General features: G+C 44.4%; 1 protein-coding gene across 2 annotated transcripts in view; it reads right to left on the reverse strand.

Moving 5' to 3' along the window:
- tspan33a (tetraspanin 33a) overlaps positions 1–16,158 on the reverse strand; it is a 34,699-nt gene extending 18,541 nt beyond the window's left edge. Inside the window, exons 1-2 of one of the 2 annotated variants that reach the window (XM_052033889.1) lie at positions 15,185–15,234; positions 14,957–15,089 (exon numbers count right to left, since the gene is read on the reverse strand). In XM_052033889.1, the coding sequence (XP_051889849.1) occupies positions 14,957–15,046 (90 nt within the window). In that variant the 5' untranslated portion in view covers positions 15,047–15,089; positions 15,185–15,234. Of the gene's footprint in view, positions 1–14,956; positions 15,090–15,184; positions 15,235–16,007 lie in introns of those variants that run through there. The other variant, XM_052033890.1, reaches the window with a different exon arrangement.
- Positions 16,159–17,123: the final 965 nt, after the last annotated feature.

Genomic DNA, 17,123 nt, shown 5'->3' on the forward strand with positions numbered 1-17,123 from the left:
ACTGCTTTGCTTCCTTGGTCACTGAATGAGAGTGGATTTGTGTCAAGTAAATTTGCACAGGTAGAACTAAAATGAGAGCACTTTTAGAAGAAATTGATTGCCTCCAGTGAACTTGACGAGGGGACTTTACAAACAAAAAGTTCTTGCTTCTTGACTAGCTACTTTCTTTGTACCATTTCCATAGTAACATTAATGTAGCACAACACATCACACAGACACTATCAGCATTAGTGCTGGTGAAGTCTGGTGGAATGAATCAGGCTCAGTACGTACACAATACGTTGGCCATAAAAACAGATTTTCCACATTAACATCAGAAGGAGCAACAGGTGTGCAGGGCAGGGCTGAATCAAAGGAAATTCGCAGCTGGAGATTGGAATTTAATTGGATTTGATGTCCAAGGCCTGGCTTGGCCCCTGGAATTTTCTACCTCCTTGTGGAGAAGGTACAATGCTCATAAACTCCCATCTGGGCACCGTAACCACATCCAGTTCAGCAGTGAGAACTTTAACAATAGCTAGCACCTACCAATGTAGAACACGCTTCTGATGAAAGGGTACAGAACTGAAAATATCAACCAGTTCCTTCTCCATAGATCCTCCTTATCCCGAGTATTATAATGTAGGAACAAAGCAGGAAATTTACATACAGCAAGGGTCCATGAAGAAGCAATCAGAGAAATAGACAGAAAATCTATTTTAGTTGTTGGTTTGTGACTCCTGTATCTGAACATTATTCAATGCTAACCTGCACCAAGTGCTAACACCTTAGTGACTAATATATGTGATAACGCAAAGGATCTGAACTTGGCACCCTTCCATTTCTCGCCTACATGCTAATCCCTGGTGACACCTGAAAGCATTCAGTTTCTACATGTACACTGACAAACACTCAGCTCACTCTCACCATCTCCCTTCCCTCCCCCCCCCCCCCCATCTCTAAAGTGTTAGACTATCTGTCTGATACCCAGCATTGGACGGGTAGCAACTTACTCCAATGCCTGGAAGTCTGAAACCATTGCCCAAAGTCCCTATTGCATCCTTGGTGCCGCATTTGATCTCAAGGTGAGCTTCCTGTCACATGTTTGCACTATCACCTAGTTCCACCTTTAACATCTATGCCTACTGCCTCAGTTTATCTACAGCTGAATCCCTCACCCAAGGCTATTACCTCAGGACTGTTATTCCAATACACCCCATCTTACATCCCCTGTAGACTAGAAGCTATCCAAAATTCTACTGCCCCTATTCCAACTCACAACATCCCTTTCACTCATCACCTTTGTACTCAAGAATCTGCACTGTCAAGGAATCACTTCATTACCTCATTCTTCCCAGCTTTGTAACCCGCTCCAGTTTGAGACATTTGCATTCCTCCATTTCCAGCCTTAAGGATGTTCTATTTTAATTCCTTCATCTCTGGAACTACGTCAAGCCCTGAGCTCTGGAATTCCCTCCCTAAAATCTCTCTACCTCACGAATAAAACAGAAAATGCTGGAAATGTTCAGTAAGTCAAGTAGCATCTATAGAAAGAAACAGTAAATGCTTCAGACGTTTCTCTTTCAGATTTCTGGTATGTGAAATATTTTACTTTAGGATTACTCTATTTCACAATCTTTCGCTCTTTGTTTGAACCACCTTACTTCTATTACCCTCATCTCTAGCTCAAAAATCAAACTAATAAATTTACTAATGTTAAATTAAAGACACTACAGAGAAACAATCTGTTGTTGCGCATCTGGGATTCACAGGAAAAGAACTACTGATTGGCTCAGCAGAAATACCACAAGTGCTGGGCCCATTATCCTGCAAGGATAGGAGGTTCCAAAACAGTCCTGCTACCCACCAGGTAAATAATGCGTTAGACACTGTCCTGAGGGATGCCTGGCCTTATCACTTGCTGAGTGTTCATCATTCCAATATGGGAAATAATCCAGTCAATGACAAGCCACAAGTTCCAGTCCCATGGGTGGGACAAGCAGATTCTCACAAGGCCTGATCCAGTCTTTAAACACTCATTCCAACTTGCTGCAGGACAGGTCAGGACCAGCAAGAACTATAACACAACCGTTCACCTCCCCTAACACTGGCTATGTGCCAATGAGCCATATGTATAGTGTCCTGATGGATTATACTTGGATTGACAGGGACCTATTGCAGATTTCAGTGCACAATCCCAACCATCTGGGAAAAAGCAGCCAAATGTTTTGTTTATTATCTAGTGCTGGATTCACTGAAACAAAGGTTAAAGATAAATTTAATGCATGACCCAGCACTATGGAATAGGATTGTGTTGCACCTGTCAAGTAAATGCTTGCTGGAGAAACCAGGGAGTTTACTCAGGTAACTGTGTCCTTCCTTAATTTGAGGGGCACAAATAAAATTCTTTGTGTGACCTCTTCAATATTCCGAGAGTTTGTTAATACATGGGAAATGTAGTGAGGAAACATCTCCCAGAGCTGGCCACTCCCTCACTTCCCAGGGAATCTCCCCCAGGATCTTGTCCCAACAGTGGGAGAGCTGCCTACTGCTCACTGCCCAGGGAATCTCCCCCAGGATGTTCTCCTGACAGTTGGAGAGCTGCCCACTCCTCACTGCCCAGGTAATCTCCTCCAGACCACCTCCCAACACTAGGAGAACTGGCCACCCCTCGTGGCTCAGATAAACAATGTTGACAGTTTGTAGTCCCACTAAAAACTCATAGGATTCAACTTTTGCAGAATGTATTTTCAGGAACCAGATGAGGCCAATCAGTGCCTTGAACGCCTTTGGTCATTTGGTTTGATCATGGCTGATCCATCCATAGGCAGGCCACAGAGATCCCTGTACAAAAAGTTTGATATTTAACAGTTACTACAAGACCAGCTCAGTGATGCACGTGTCTGGGTGGTTTACTTGTTCCAAAGAAAATTCCTGGCATTCCTATAGATTTAGCTAGGCCCAAGCCTGTCCTCCTGCCATTTGAAACTTGCTGATAAATCAGTGTTTAATCAAAACAAGGGGACTGACATAGTGCTTTCAAAATCTCAAGTACCAAAGTGCTTCACAGTGAAGGAAAGCCTTTTTAAAATTGTATCTGTTACTGCATAGGGAAACATGGCAGCTTGGGCACAACAAGATCCCACAGAGTAAATTGGTAAACTAAATTGGTTTATTGTTGTTACATGTACTGAAATACAGTGGAAAAACTTGCTTTGCATGCTATTGATATAGATAATTTCATTACAACAGTGCATTGAGGTAGTACAAGGGAAAACAATAACAGAATGCAGAATAAAGTGTTACAGCTACAGAGAAGTGCAGTGCAGGTAGACAGTAAGGTGAAAGGCCATGACAAGGTAGATTGTGAGGTCATAAATCTGGTCTTAAAAGATAACATTGATTGAGGGATTAAAACTAACCACCACACTCAATCCTTCTTCAAGATATTGCCATTAGATCCTTCACATTCACCCAAGGGGTCTGCATCTCAGCCTAATATCTCATCCTTCACCACTGCAGTAGGGGCCTTGAACTTGGGGTGATTTACAAGTTCCAGAGAGGGACTTGAACCTACAACATTCAAACTCAAAGACAAGAGGGTGCAGTCCAAGTTAACACCAGGCATCATGTGACATCTGCATCTTCCAGGTTCCTTAGAATTCAGAAGTTCACTGGTCAGCAAACCTTCCAAAATGGTCTGGGATAGGAAGGTACTGTTATCCCGATTTTGAAGTCCCACTTCAGTCTGCTGTAAGATCACACAGTGCCACAGGTTAATTCAAATGAGTTTACTTAGCAATATATCGCTAGGGAGAAATCTCCTTACTCTCAGGTAGAGTGAAGTCCGTGGCGGGGTTGTCCGAGGTACAGAGGGGGCAGACAGTAATTTATACAAACATTGTCACACACACTTTAATGAGTCAGGCACTGGAGTTCTTGGTTGAGCAGGAAACAGACAAAGGGCTACTGCAGATGGACAAAGAGCAGCCTCACACCCCAGGTTCAGCTAATCGTTTTGCAATCGGGAGAGACAGAAGGCAGGTATCGCCTTCATTGTTTGAGACAGCCTTCCCATTTCCCAATTAAGCTTGACTGTCATCCCTATAGTCAAACATAATGGGAATCCAATTAAGTTCCAGACATAGCAATTACCACACAGCACCCAGCCCAGGAAAGCAGTGGTGTGGCTGTTCTGGTCTGAAGGACACTTCTTTAAAAAAAATCAGTATTTCAAGTAGCCATAATTCTCATCCATCTTAAAATATGAATACAGTTATAGTTTATTAATCCTATACTTCCTCAGTACCCTGAAGCAAATGCAAACTAGTTGGAAAATTAAGTAAACTTGTGGAGGTACAGTGGCATGCAAAAGTTTGGGCACCCCTAGTCAAAATTTCTGTTACTGTGAATAGTTAAGCGAGTAAAAGATGACCTGATTTCCAAAAGGCATAAAGTTAAAGATGACATATTTCTTTAATATTTTTAAGCAAGATTACTTTTTTTATTTCCATCTTTTACAGTTTCATATTAACAAAAAAGGAAAAGGGCCTGAAGCAAAAGTTTGGGCACCCTGCATGGTCAGTACTCAGTAACACCCCCTTTGGCAAGTATCACAGCTTGTAAACACTTTCTGTAGCCAGCTAAGAGTCTTTCAATTCTTGTTTGGGGGATTTTCACCCATTGTTCCTTGCAAAAGGTTTCTAGTTCTGAGAGATTCTTGGGCCGTCTTGCATGCACTGCTCTTTTGAGGTCTATCCGCAGATTTTTGATGATGTTTGGGTCAGGGGACTGTGAGGGCCATGGCAAAACCTTCAGCTTGTGCCTCGAGGTAGTCCATTGAGGATTTTGAGGTGTGCTTCAGATCGTTATCCTGTTGTAGAAGTGATCCTCTTTGCATCTTCGGCTTTTTTTTAAAACAGACGGTGTGATGTTTGCTTCCAGAGTTTGCTGGTATTTAATGGAATTCATTCTTCCCTCTACCAGTGAAACGTTCCCCGTGCCGCTGGCTGCAACACAAGCCCAAAGCATGATCGATCCACCCCCGTGCTTAACAGTTGGAGAGGTGTTCTTTTCATGAAATTCTGCACCCTTTTTTCTCCAAACATACCTTTGCTCATTGCAGCCAAAGTTCTATTTTAACTTCATCAGTCCACAGGATTTGTTTCCAAAATGCATCAGGCTTGTTTAGCTCTTCCTTTGCAAACTTCTGACGCTGAATTTTGTGGTGAGGACGCAGGAAAGCTTGGAGAAAAAAGGGTGCAGAATTTCATGAAAAGAACACCTCTCCAACTGTTAAGCACAGGGGTGGATCGATCATGCTTTGGGCTTGTGTTGCAGCCAGTGGCACGGGGAACATTTCACTGGTAGAGGGAAGAATGAATTCCATTAAATACCAGCAAATTCTGGAAGCAAACATCACACCGTCTGTAAAAAAAGCCGAAGATGAAAAGACGATGGCTTCTACAACAGGATAACGATCCTAAACTCACCTCAAAATCCACAATGGACTACTTCAAGAGGCACAAGCTGAAGGTTTTGCCATGGCCCTCACAGTCCCCTGACCTAAACATCATCAAAAATCTGTGGATAGACCTCAAAAGAGCAGTGCATGCAAGACGGCCCAAGAATCTCACAGAACTAGAAGCCTTTTGCAAGGAAGAATGGGCGAAAATCCCCAAACAAGAATTGAAAGACTCTTAGCTGGCTACAGAAAGTGTTTACAAGCTGTGATACTTGCCAAAGGGAGCGTTACTAAGTACTGACCATGCAGGGTGCCCAAACTTTTGCTTTGGGCCCTCTTCCTTTTTTGTTAATTTGAAACTGTAAAAGATGGAAATAAAAAAGTAATCTTGCTTAAAATATTAAAGAAATGTGTCATCTTTAACTTTATGCCTTTTGGAAATCAGGTCATCTTTTACTCGTTTAACTATTCACAGTAACAGAAATTTTGACCGGGGTGCCCAAGCTTTTGCATGCCACTGTACCATAGGAGGAGCAGTATTTAAAGCACCACTCCTGCATTCTCACTCCCTCCTATGCAGCCTCCCTGCATTACTTCCCTCCCAAGTCTTTCATCCCTTCCTTACTGGGTACTGTGTGTGTGTGTGTGTGTGTGTGTGTGTGTGTGTGTGTGTGTGTGTGTGTGTGTGTGTGTGTGTGTGTGTGTGTGTGTGTGTGGCATGCTTACGTCAACAGAAGATAAAGGACGTAATGACGTTGTTGAAGGAGACAGAGAGACAGAGAGACAGAGAGACAGAGAGACAGAGAGACAGAGAGACAGAGAGACAGAGAGACAGAGAGACAGAGAGACAGAGAGACAGAGAGACAGAGAGACAGAGAGACAGAGAGACAGAGAGACAGAGAGACAGAGAGACCAGCCTGCTAGTTTCTCTATTGATGGATGAGAAACAATAACTGTGTCTGTCACTACAATCCACGTATGGAAATTGGAAGTAATCCGGTGGAGTTCACTTTGTTGCTGACCTGTAGAAGGAAACAGGTATTTGTGTGGACGGCCACGATTCGGATGCTTTTCGGGGTGAGGAAGTCACTACCAAGTAAACACTGAGGTGTTTGGGTTCTATCGTGGAACATTTGGATTTCATAATTACTCTCTCTATGTTCTCTACATCTATGTCTTATCTTCAGACAACAGTGGTTGTTGAAGAAGCCTTTGCTCATGTTTCACCTTATGGCTTGCTGAACTGAACTTTAAGAACCATTCGAGGACTTGGAGTTTGGGACTTTGCCACACACACACGACGAGTTTAGCTTTGGGGTCAATGTTTAAGATCTAACATTTTTACTTTAACATTTTTACTTTTATTTTTCTTATTATCATAAGTAGTTATTAATAAAGTAGTTTTTAACACTGAATCAAGACTCTGTGTTTCTTTTGTTGCTGGTTCGTAACAGTACCCACAAAAACACTTTCATTCTTTAATGAACAGTAGAGCTGCCCCCAGAAACCATTCTCCATCTCCCTCCAATTCCATCAGGAGTCAGTCCTATGATGTCGGCTGACACTTGCAGTTTGCACCGTTTCTTATTCCCCACACGTCACCAGCCAGTGCAACTAATGAAGCTGCTGCCAAACACACTGTACTTGTAAACTGAAGCCAAACTTACACCCAAGCCAGTGCAGAACTTGAATCAAGAATAAGTCAGAACAATACCACAGTACAAGTGAAAGCAACTCGAGTTTCTTAACCAGTACAGTTATGTGCATTTCCTACTGTATTTTACCCCTCTAGAATCAATGCTTCAGTTACTTTCTACCAGTACACTGCACTGGCTGACTTTCACCCCCAATAGCAGACCAAGTGTGCAGTAAGAGAGGAAGAGGGGAATGCGAATATGGTCCAGCACTGTGGTGAGCTTTCAGTGTATGTGGAGAAGTGGAGTGGGCTTCAGGGGAGAAAAATCAGGACAATTTATTTGGACCTACCAAATTTTAGTCAGTCTCCAAGAACTGAACAGAGCCAGCAGATTCAGAGTCAGAAGTAATACAGTTAGGTTAACCTCCAGCCTTTCAGTTGAATACAAATCCAGCCAGGGTCAAGGGATTAGAGGTGATAGGCAGCCTCCGAGAAATCAGTGGCAACCACATAGAACACCTGGAGGAAAGAGCCAACTTTGGGCATGTACATCAACATTAGGCAGGCAGCTCATAAGGATTCCCACAATAGTACTTCACAAATTTTCCCAACACATCTGGAAAGACATCCCACACTTCAGCATCCTGCTTCTCCCAGAGGAACTTTCCACTCAGCCTCTCAAAGACTTAAGAATAAATGTTTCCAGCCACTCCAACTCTCCTGCAATGGGAATTAACCTGACCTATCCAACATAAACCAGAGCAACCCAGAGTCAACTACACATTGGGAATTGGGCCTGTTGCTTTCAGACTGCAGAGTAATGGAACACAATGCAATGAGGATTATGTTCTCTCTTCCAGGAACAGACCGGTAGAGGGCCATCACTAAGGGGGAAAAAATACAAATGCCACCACCCCCACCCTCCAGGGACCACCAGAGGAACCACATGGGTGGCAGCCCACAGTAGATGTAGGCACACCAGCATTAAAGCTGGTGCTGGCAATATAACAACGACTTTTAATTGACATTTAAATTAGTGATCTCGCAATAAACTGAATGATTGAATTTACTTCACCATTCAGTTACTTGAAACTGCTCATCCATTCAATCAGATCATGACTGACCTATAAACTCCCTATCCTTGCCTTTATCCCATACCCTTGCCTAATAAAAGTTGATCTATTCCAATTTTGATAAGATATCTTTATTCGCACATTGTACATCGAAACACACAGTGAAATGCATCTTTTGCGTAGAGTGTTCTGGGGGTAGCCCGTGTCACCATGCTTCCAGTGCCAACATAGCATGCCCACGACTTCCTAACCTGTACGTCTTCGGAATGTGGGAGGAAACCGGAGCACCCAGAGGAAACTCACGCAGACACGGGGAGAACATACAAACTCCTTACAGACAGTGGCTGGAATTGAACCCTGGTCACTGGCGCTGTAATAGCGTTATGCTAACTGCTACAAAATTTAACAGTTAACCACACATCTTAATTGTTTTATTACAGGAAAGGGTTCCAGAATTTCAAAGTGCTTGCTTTGAGAAAAGAACTTCCCGACATCACACCCGAGGAGTCAGTTCTCTGTCCCATTCCATAGGGATTCTGCCACCTGAGGAAATAGTCAATGAGAAACTTAAACGCCTCAACCAGGTCACCCTTCTAAATATCACAGAAGCTGCAAACCGAGTCCATGCAAGCCACCTTCATAACTTAACTCTTTCTAGCCCTGGTGCACATTCCAAGCCCATTGGCACTGGAAGCGTAGCGACACTTGCAGGCTACCCCCAGAACACTACACAAAAAAGATGTATTTCACTGTGTGTTTCGATGTACATGTGACTAAGAAATCTCTCTCTCTTATCCTCACTGAGCTGCCATGCCCTGACTAAACACAATGTTTAAAATAGGCTCAAACCAGAGCTTTCCACAACTGAAACATGATTTCCACACGTTTGCATGGTAGCCCCAGAGGAATAGTGTTCAACAGGTGTCTAGTCTCAGGTTGCTGCACAAGTGCCCATCAATAACCACAAGGTTCTCCTCACAGTCATTGAACTACACTCACAACTCAATTACTGCTTCCCTCAACTCTCAGATCATTTTCTGTGCATGCGTGTTTGATTAAGTGATATCTTGGAGAAAAAAAACAGGTGGAAAAGAATGTTGTCTCTTCTCTGGTTAAATTTGTTTCATTGCTCCCCTCTTCTCCCCAAACAGCAAAGCTCAAGCTAACAGATCACCCGTTGTCTTCCTCATCAGTCACAGCGAGTGGGTTGTGACACTTGATAGCAAGTCCAAGAGAATAAACAGACAGTATTGCTGAGAAACTTTGGGACATGACGGTGAGGAGGTTGACAGCTAGAATCAGACATTAACCGTTTACAATGGGGAGAGGAGAGAGGTCCCACTGGTTACACCAGCTGGAAAGAAAGTCACATTTTGTGAGTACCATTTCATGACCTCCAAATTTCCCTGAAGGGCCTTGAAACTACTTCTGTAATGTTGAAATGCTGGAAGGTAAAAACTGCAGCACAGCAGGAGCACACAACTGCTCACATGTTAATGAGATCTTTGGAAAGGAGAATGAAAATGGAATGTATTGGTCAAGGGATAAACATCAGGTCTCAGGGAGGACTGGACTTCATTGAGTAGGCACCATATGATACAACCTAAGGGAGCAGAAGTCAGCCACAGTTTAATACGTCATGCAAAGGTAATTCCGATTTTTCACCCGCCATCTAATCGGGTGTCATAAAAACTGGCTAAAGGCCCCACTTCTGTGCTGTATGCTCAATGACTCTTTGCTACTCACAAGTTGACCACCACATCTTATGTTACATTGATGTCTACACTGCAGAAGTACTGCTTTAAGGATGGGCACTCAAAGATGGCCTTGTTAGCCATGTCCATATCCCATGAACAGTTTTCTGACTGTATGGGGGCAATGATAATTCTTTTCCCTTTTGTTCCTCATTTTAACCCACAGGGCCACATTTGTGGATCATTCCAGCACATCACCAGTCTACTAACTCAAACTAGCACTTTACCAATAATAGGACCACTCTACTTTTCATTTAAATCTGCCTGTCATCTGAAAACCCCGCCATCACGAGTGATGAACTGCTATTCCTGTACTTCCTGAAGCCATGCTTCAACCAGGATCTCAGCCAGGGCTCTGGAATGGGGCTCCACGAACACCTTCTGGTTCTGATTGGTTTAACATACGGCAGCCCTCACATCCAATGTGAAGAACTGGAGGATGCCAAATAGATGCTGCTGGCAGGCAGCTCTTACTTACAACAAAGTGTGTTGATTTTGTTGAGACCTGACTTACAGATGCAAGGCGAGTATCCACAAACCTTTGCACTGCAAAACACAGAGACCAAGTTGACTTTATAATGTCCCTGGACTTGCTTAACAGCTGTCTCTAGCTGATGGCTGGCGGTGGGGGGGGGAGTGGGGGGGGAGTGGTGATATGAGGTGATCCAGTGCTCATGGGGCAGGCAAATCCCCAGATGGATTGGAGCAACAAACAAGATGCTGGAGGAACTCAGTGGGTCAAGCAGCATCCATGGAGGGGAATGGACAGTCGATGTTTTGGGTCAAGACCCTTCACCTGGACTGAAAGGGAAGGGAGATAGCCAGTGTAAAGAGCTGAGGGGAAGGGGTGGAGCAAGAGCTGATAAAGTGATAGGTGGATCCAGGTGAGGATGGGTGATGGGCAGATGGGGGGGATGAAGTGACAGAGGCTGGGAGGTGACAAAGGGCTGCAGATTGTGGAAGCTGATGGGAGAGGAACATGGAACTACATTAGGGAGATGAGGTGGGCACATGGGAACAGTGAGGGGAGGGTACCCTGTGGGAGGAGGAAAGAAACGGGGTGATGGGGGACCAGGATCTGGGTATTTGTGCTCCAGACTCTAGCACCTGCAGTCTCCGTGCCCCCGTTAGATTGTCCTTTCCCTTGCTCATTCTAGTCCCAAAGCCATTAACTCCAGCCACAACTCCTGCTGCAGCCTCTCCTGGACTTTCCAAAATCCACCCTTTCAAAACAATGGGCTACTTTACAACAAAGGTGCACAAAGCTCAACGAGCACTGCCCCCACACAGTCTACGGTAACCAATAGCAACACACCCTCCCCTCCCCGAACTAGGAAGGCACCCAGTCAGGCTGTGAACAGCACACTTAGGAAAATCTTAGGCCGAAGCCTTCTGTTTCAAAGATGGCCAAGACTGATACAGAACTGAAACATTCAATATTGGTTGTATTTCCTGCATCAGAAGCAATGAATTTGAACACATTTCTACCTGGAAAATTTGCCACAAACAAGCTGAAGTTTGGAATCTAAGAATGCTGCAGGACTAACAAAAGTCATTCTGCATATTGAGGCTGTGTTGATGTTTTAATGCACAGACCACAGAGTCTCTCCTGTTCTCTTTCGCTCTCCTTTAAACAGCTCATCCAGTCTAATTCACCATACTGCTCACTTCCTTTAATATCCTGCAGCATCTGTAGGTTCTTCTCTATATTGCTGCTTTACATGGCAAGTAAACAGGATAAAGCTTCTAACCAAACTTTATCGATGGCCAACACTACCCAAGCGGTTGACACAATATATCCCATGCAATACACTTAAAAATAAAGGCACACACAATGCTTCCACCCCCACCCCCCAAAGAAGCATTACAACAGCATATAATATCAAGTTGTACAAGTGACTGGCTTATATTTCATCAACTATAAATTTATGCTAAATATAAGTCTTCTTAACCGCAATGTTGCAATATAAACTTAATTATACATCCCATCCTAATATCACCTTGTATAATCAACATAATGCTTTGGAACACAAATACAATATACCCCATGTGTTTCTCAGCATCAGTTGTAACTCCCCAACCTTACTAATACCCATCCTCTATTACAGTGGTTGCAATTGTACATAGTTTCCAAAATATGCCATATTGCCATACATATGGACTTTAAAAGGCTTTTAATCAAGGTTTAAGGCCATGGAGTAAACAGGGCTATAACAGCATGGATAGAAAATTGGCTAGACAACAGGGAACAAGAGGTTTGCAAAGAAAGGTTTCTTGGCCTGGTGGGAAGTGTGCTATAGAGTTCCCCAGGGTCAGCAAGAGGACCATTCTTTTATTAATTTATACTAATGATTTGAACTTGGGTGTGCAAGACAATTTCAAAATTTGCGGATCACACAAAACTGAGGGACATTGAACCATGAGGTTAGCAATAGAATTTATGGAGATGTAGACAGGCTGGCAGAGCTGGTGGGCAGACAGCAAATTAACTTTAATGCTGAGAAATGTCAAGTCCTATATTTTGGTCAGAAGAATGAAAGGTGTTATAAACTGGAGGGCACAATTCTAAAAGGGATACAAGAACAGATGTGTGTGTCTGTGTGCATAGTTCAATGAAAGTGACGGGGCAGGTTGAGATGGTCAATTAAAAAGCATACGGGATCCCGGAATTTATAAACAGAGGCACGGACTACAAGTGCAGGGCAGTCGTGATGAAACCTTACAGGACACTGGTTGAGCCACAACCATAGTATTGTGTCCGGTTCAGGAGCGGCACTTTAGGAAAGATAATAAGAAGAGGCGAGAAGGTGAAAAAGAAGTTTACCAAAGTGATTGCAGGCATGAGGGACTTTAGTTACTTGGATGGACTGGTGTACCTGGGGTTGTGCACTTTGGAACAGAGGAGGTTGTAAGGTGAACAGATAGAGGTACTTTAAAAATCACAAAGAGAGAAATAGAGTAGATCGAGAAAAACCGTTGCCATGGGCAAAGGAGACAAGGGTTCATACTATGAAGCTGATTGGCAAAAAGAACCAGAAGCAATCTCTTCCACACTTTCAGGCAGTAGGTTCTAGAGCCCTACCACCCACTGGAGGTTTCAAAGGCCTGGATGAACAAAAGCTGGTGGCCTGAGGCATGTAAAATAGAAGCAGTGGGTCATTGTGGTGTGGAATATGGGGATTGAAACTCAGAGGGTCTGGTTCATCCAGAGGCCATGGCAGGGAAGAAAATGGCTGGGAAGTTGCTATTGGCCTAAAGACTAGGTTACATCTTGGTAACCTTCCAGCGTTCCAGTTGCCAGATGACAAAACAGTAATGGACCCGATGTCAAGCAGACAGAGGCTGTGGCAATGAATGATGTTTCAATCTGCCTTCTTCCTAATGTCTTGCTGGAGGAAACGAGTCATCCAGAACAATGTAGCAGATGAAGCAAGCTCGGGGCACAGAGCATGAAGGGGTCAAGAGAGAGGTGAAGGTACGAAGCTAAAATGACATTTTAAGTGGGGAAACTGGCCATGTCTGTGGATGACATCAGCACGTACAAAGACACGGACGAGACAGAGGAAGGTGCAATGCTCGAGAGATAATGGTGCAAGGGCAGGCAGGGAATCCATTGCTGACGCTAGGAACTTTAAGGGACACAGGTTTGTATTAGTAATCAAAGGACAAAATTAAACATGAATTAAATATTCGAGGTTTTCCTGACGTGACAATAAGAGAAATCAAATAATGAACTAATTGAAGCAGAGTGCATCTCCGAGGCTCGCTGCTTGCATGTGGCAGTGGTCAGACAACCTGGTCCCAACGGAATAACGCACAACAAATAATCCACGGGAAACGGGCGGGCACCAGTCTCTGCTGATTGGAATCGCAGCACCTTTTAAAACGGGGCCAATCCAATATCAGGAACAAGGCATCTTACAAAATTAACAGATTCACCCAAATGTTCGTGGGCAGCGCACTTGCTTTGCTTATGAGACTGTGGATTCAAGACTGACTCCAGAGACTTGAACACAGAATCCAGGTTGACATTCCAATGCAGTCCCGAGGGAGTACTGCACTGGCAGAGGGATCATTCTTCGGGCAATACATTCAATCAAGATCCTTCTACCCTCTACAAAAAAAAATCCAAAGATAATCAGGAATTTCTCCCCAATCTCCTCAACCACAAAACGCAGGATCTGCCATTAACACTTTACTCTACGCAAGATGGGCTGTTGCATTTCTCTCACGAGTACAATGAATAAACTGTAAATAACTATGTAAATGCAAATCTTTCTTTTTCTGGGAATGGTCAAAGGTTGACAAAAGAACTTCTATAGATCAGACTGTGGCCGGGGGCGACTGAGTGGCTAGAAAAAAAGAGTTACAAAGTAAGTTAACCTTGCGTCCAGAGAACAGGCCACTAGAATTAAAGGGGATGGAATTATTTTGGCAATCTTTCGTTCTTGGAGCGGTAGAAGAGAAAAGTGAGCGCACACCCTGCTCTGTTCTGGTTCACTGGTCCAGGAAGGGAACACTGTTGTTTCAGGTCTTCCAGGAACGGCCTCCAGTCAATTTAACTCAGGACAAGGTCAGGATTGGGTGAGGGGTGAAAACACACACACACCTTTGAAAGCAACAATACTTGAGACTTAGGAGGAATTGGGAATTCCCTGAAGAATTGTCAAAATTCCAAATTAGTTTATAATTATTTTTAAAAAAAACACTGAATACACTGTGATTTTCCCAGGCACCGTGGGGGACCTCCAATGTTTAAAAGAAAACAACCCTTTTAAAATAAACCTCGGTTGCTAGGAAAACCCCGGGTGGTTGAACGGACGACGTCGAAAGATGGGAGGCGATTATACACACTAAGTCCCTGTGCTTCAGTCAGTCTCTCGCTGAACATGCCTGCACTGGGAAGAGAGACAGGTTGCTAAGCTGCAAGTTTGCAGCCTGTTCAGAAAAACTGAGCACGCAGACCCACATATTTCCCCCCACAGGACACAGGAAACGAAAATAGATCCCTGGCGAGTTTACCAGGAGATAATAATAAGGAATTACTTACCCAGAACAACATGTTAAACAAAAATAGTAAATATTTAACCACGGGGTTAACGAAGGTGAAATCCTCCCCCAGTGTGCGACTTCGAGCCATGGTTGGTACAGATTCCCCTGGATACAAGGTCCAAACTGAATCGCTGCAAAGATTAAAGCCACGTACTTCTGTTACACGGGGAGTGGGAAGAGCGGAGGATTACATTCACTGTTATTTCCTGGCAAGGTAATGAACTACCTGCCTGCGGCACCACCGTCTCCTCCTGAAATTAACGAGCCGGCGCTGTAGGTCAACCGAACCTGGAAGGGGAGGCACCGGCTCTGGTCCCGCCCCCCCCCAGTCCGGTCGAGAGCCTCATCCAATGACTCTCGACTCTCCGCTCCTTATTGGTCCGTCCGTGCCAACGCGAGCACCTTATTGGATCCCTGCCGGCGCCCATCACTGCGCACTTGGCGTAAACTCCGACAGCACATTAGGTTGTTCCACAGCCTTGCCCACACCCTCTTCAACAGTGTAACCTCATCCCAATGTTACAGGTGTGGAGGAAACCTGGAAGACGGGTAATGGGAAGGAATTGGATTCGGGAAAAGGAAGAGGATTATGATTCGGTGGCAAAGAATGGGAATCAGAAAAGAAATCTGCTGACAAAATACCAACAAAAAAATGTTGGAAATTGTCAGTAGGTCAGGCCGCATCTGTGAAGGGAGAAACAAGACAATGTTTCAAATTCCAGCACTTGGGTTTGAACAGGAAAAAGTTAACAGAGAACAGGAAAGGAATCGAAAGGAGGTCTGTGGAAGGGTGGAAAGATTAAATGACTTAAAGGATGATGCGCAGGGTAAAAGAAGATGCTTCTATGGTTGGTAAATAAATTTAGCGAAGGTGTAAATGGGAACTGCAGAATCATCTGAGATTGTTGAGCAGTAAGTATTTGAGATAGGCAGCTGCACGTTTGCCCCATGTTATTTCAAAGAATTCTACATGTCTTCCTCCAGTTTGGTAAAGTTAAGATCCTGCTGGTGCCCCGGTAAGAAAATAGAACAAAGAGCTGAAAAGCTACCTGGTATCTGTACCTCCAACCTAACGGCAAAAGACTTCCCCCGTGAATCCATCGGTGTCATTTATTGCATCCGGTGCGGCCTGCTGTACACCGGTGAGACCCGGCGCAGATTGGGGGGATCGCTTCGTCGAGCACCTTTGCTCTGTCTGCTGCGACAGCCAGGATCTGCCAGTGGCCGGCCATTTTAATTCCACTTCTCATTCCCACACTGACGTCTGTCCACAGCCTCCTCTACTGCCAGGTTGAGGCTAGATGCAGATTAGAGGAACAACACCTCATATTCTACTTTGGTAGTCTCCAACTGAGGGCGTCAACACTGATTTCTCTAACTTTCAGTACCCCCTCCCCCTTTGTTTTCCCTTATCCCTCTGGCCCCCTCACCCCTTCTCTTTCCCCTCCCCCACACCCTCCTCCTTCTGGTTTCCCACCTCCTTCCCTTTATTCCATGGTCTACTGTCTGCTCCTATCAGATTCCATCTTGTTCAACCCTTTGCCTCTTCCACCTATCACCTTCTGGCTTCTCACATCATTCCCACTTGCCCCCCTCCCCCACCTACCTACCCGCCCCCCTCCCCCACCTACCTACCCCCCCCCCCACCTGGACTCACCTGTCACCCGCCTGCGTGTGCTCCTCTCCCCCGCCCCCCCCACCCTTTTATTCCAGTTTCTGCCCTCTCCAGTCCCGATGAAGGGTCTCAGCCCAAAACGCCGACTGTTTATTTCCCCCCATAGATTCTGCCTGACCTGCTGAGTTCCTCCAGCATTTAGTGTGTGTTGCTCCAGATTTCCAGCATCTGCAGTCTCTCTTGTGTCTCGTATGATAAATTATTTTTTGAGGTGCAGCCCCAGCAACATTAGTCATTGTATTTATAACCTGGGCTTGATTAGTAAAGTGTTAAACATGTTTTATAATTTATAAATAGCAGTGGTTATTCCCAAAATTGGTCTAAGGCTTTGCATCTTCAACATTGGGAAAATCCCCCAAAATAACCCTCAGCAGTAATCACCTAAAACCCCCTTGTAATTAGAACACCCGAGTGATTTAAACATATTATTGTGTCACTTTGACTTTCAACTATCAGAAACTGAAGTCTCCACAACACTGACAGGAGAGAC

This window comes from Pristis pectinata, chromosome 19, assembly GCF_009764475.1.
Source record: "Pristis pectinata isolate sPriPec2 chromosome 19, sPriPec2.1.pri, whole genome shotgun sequence".
Lineage (NCBI taxonomy): Eukaryota > Metazoa > Chordata > Chondrichthyes > Rhinopristiformes > Pristidae > Pristis > Pristis pectinata.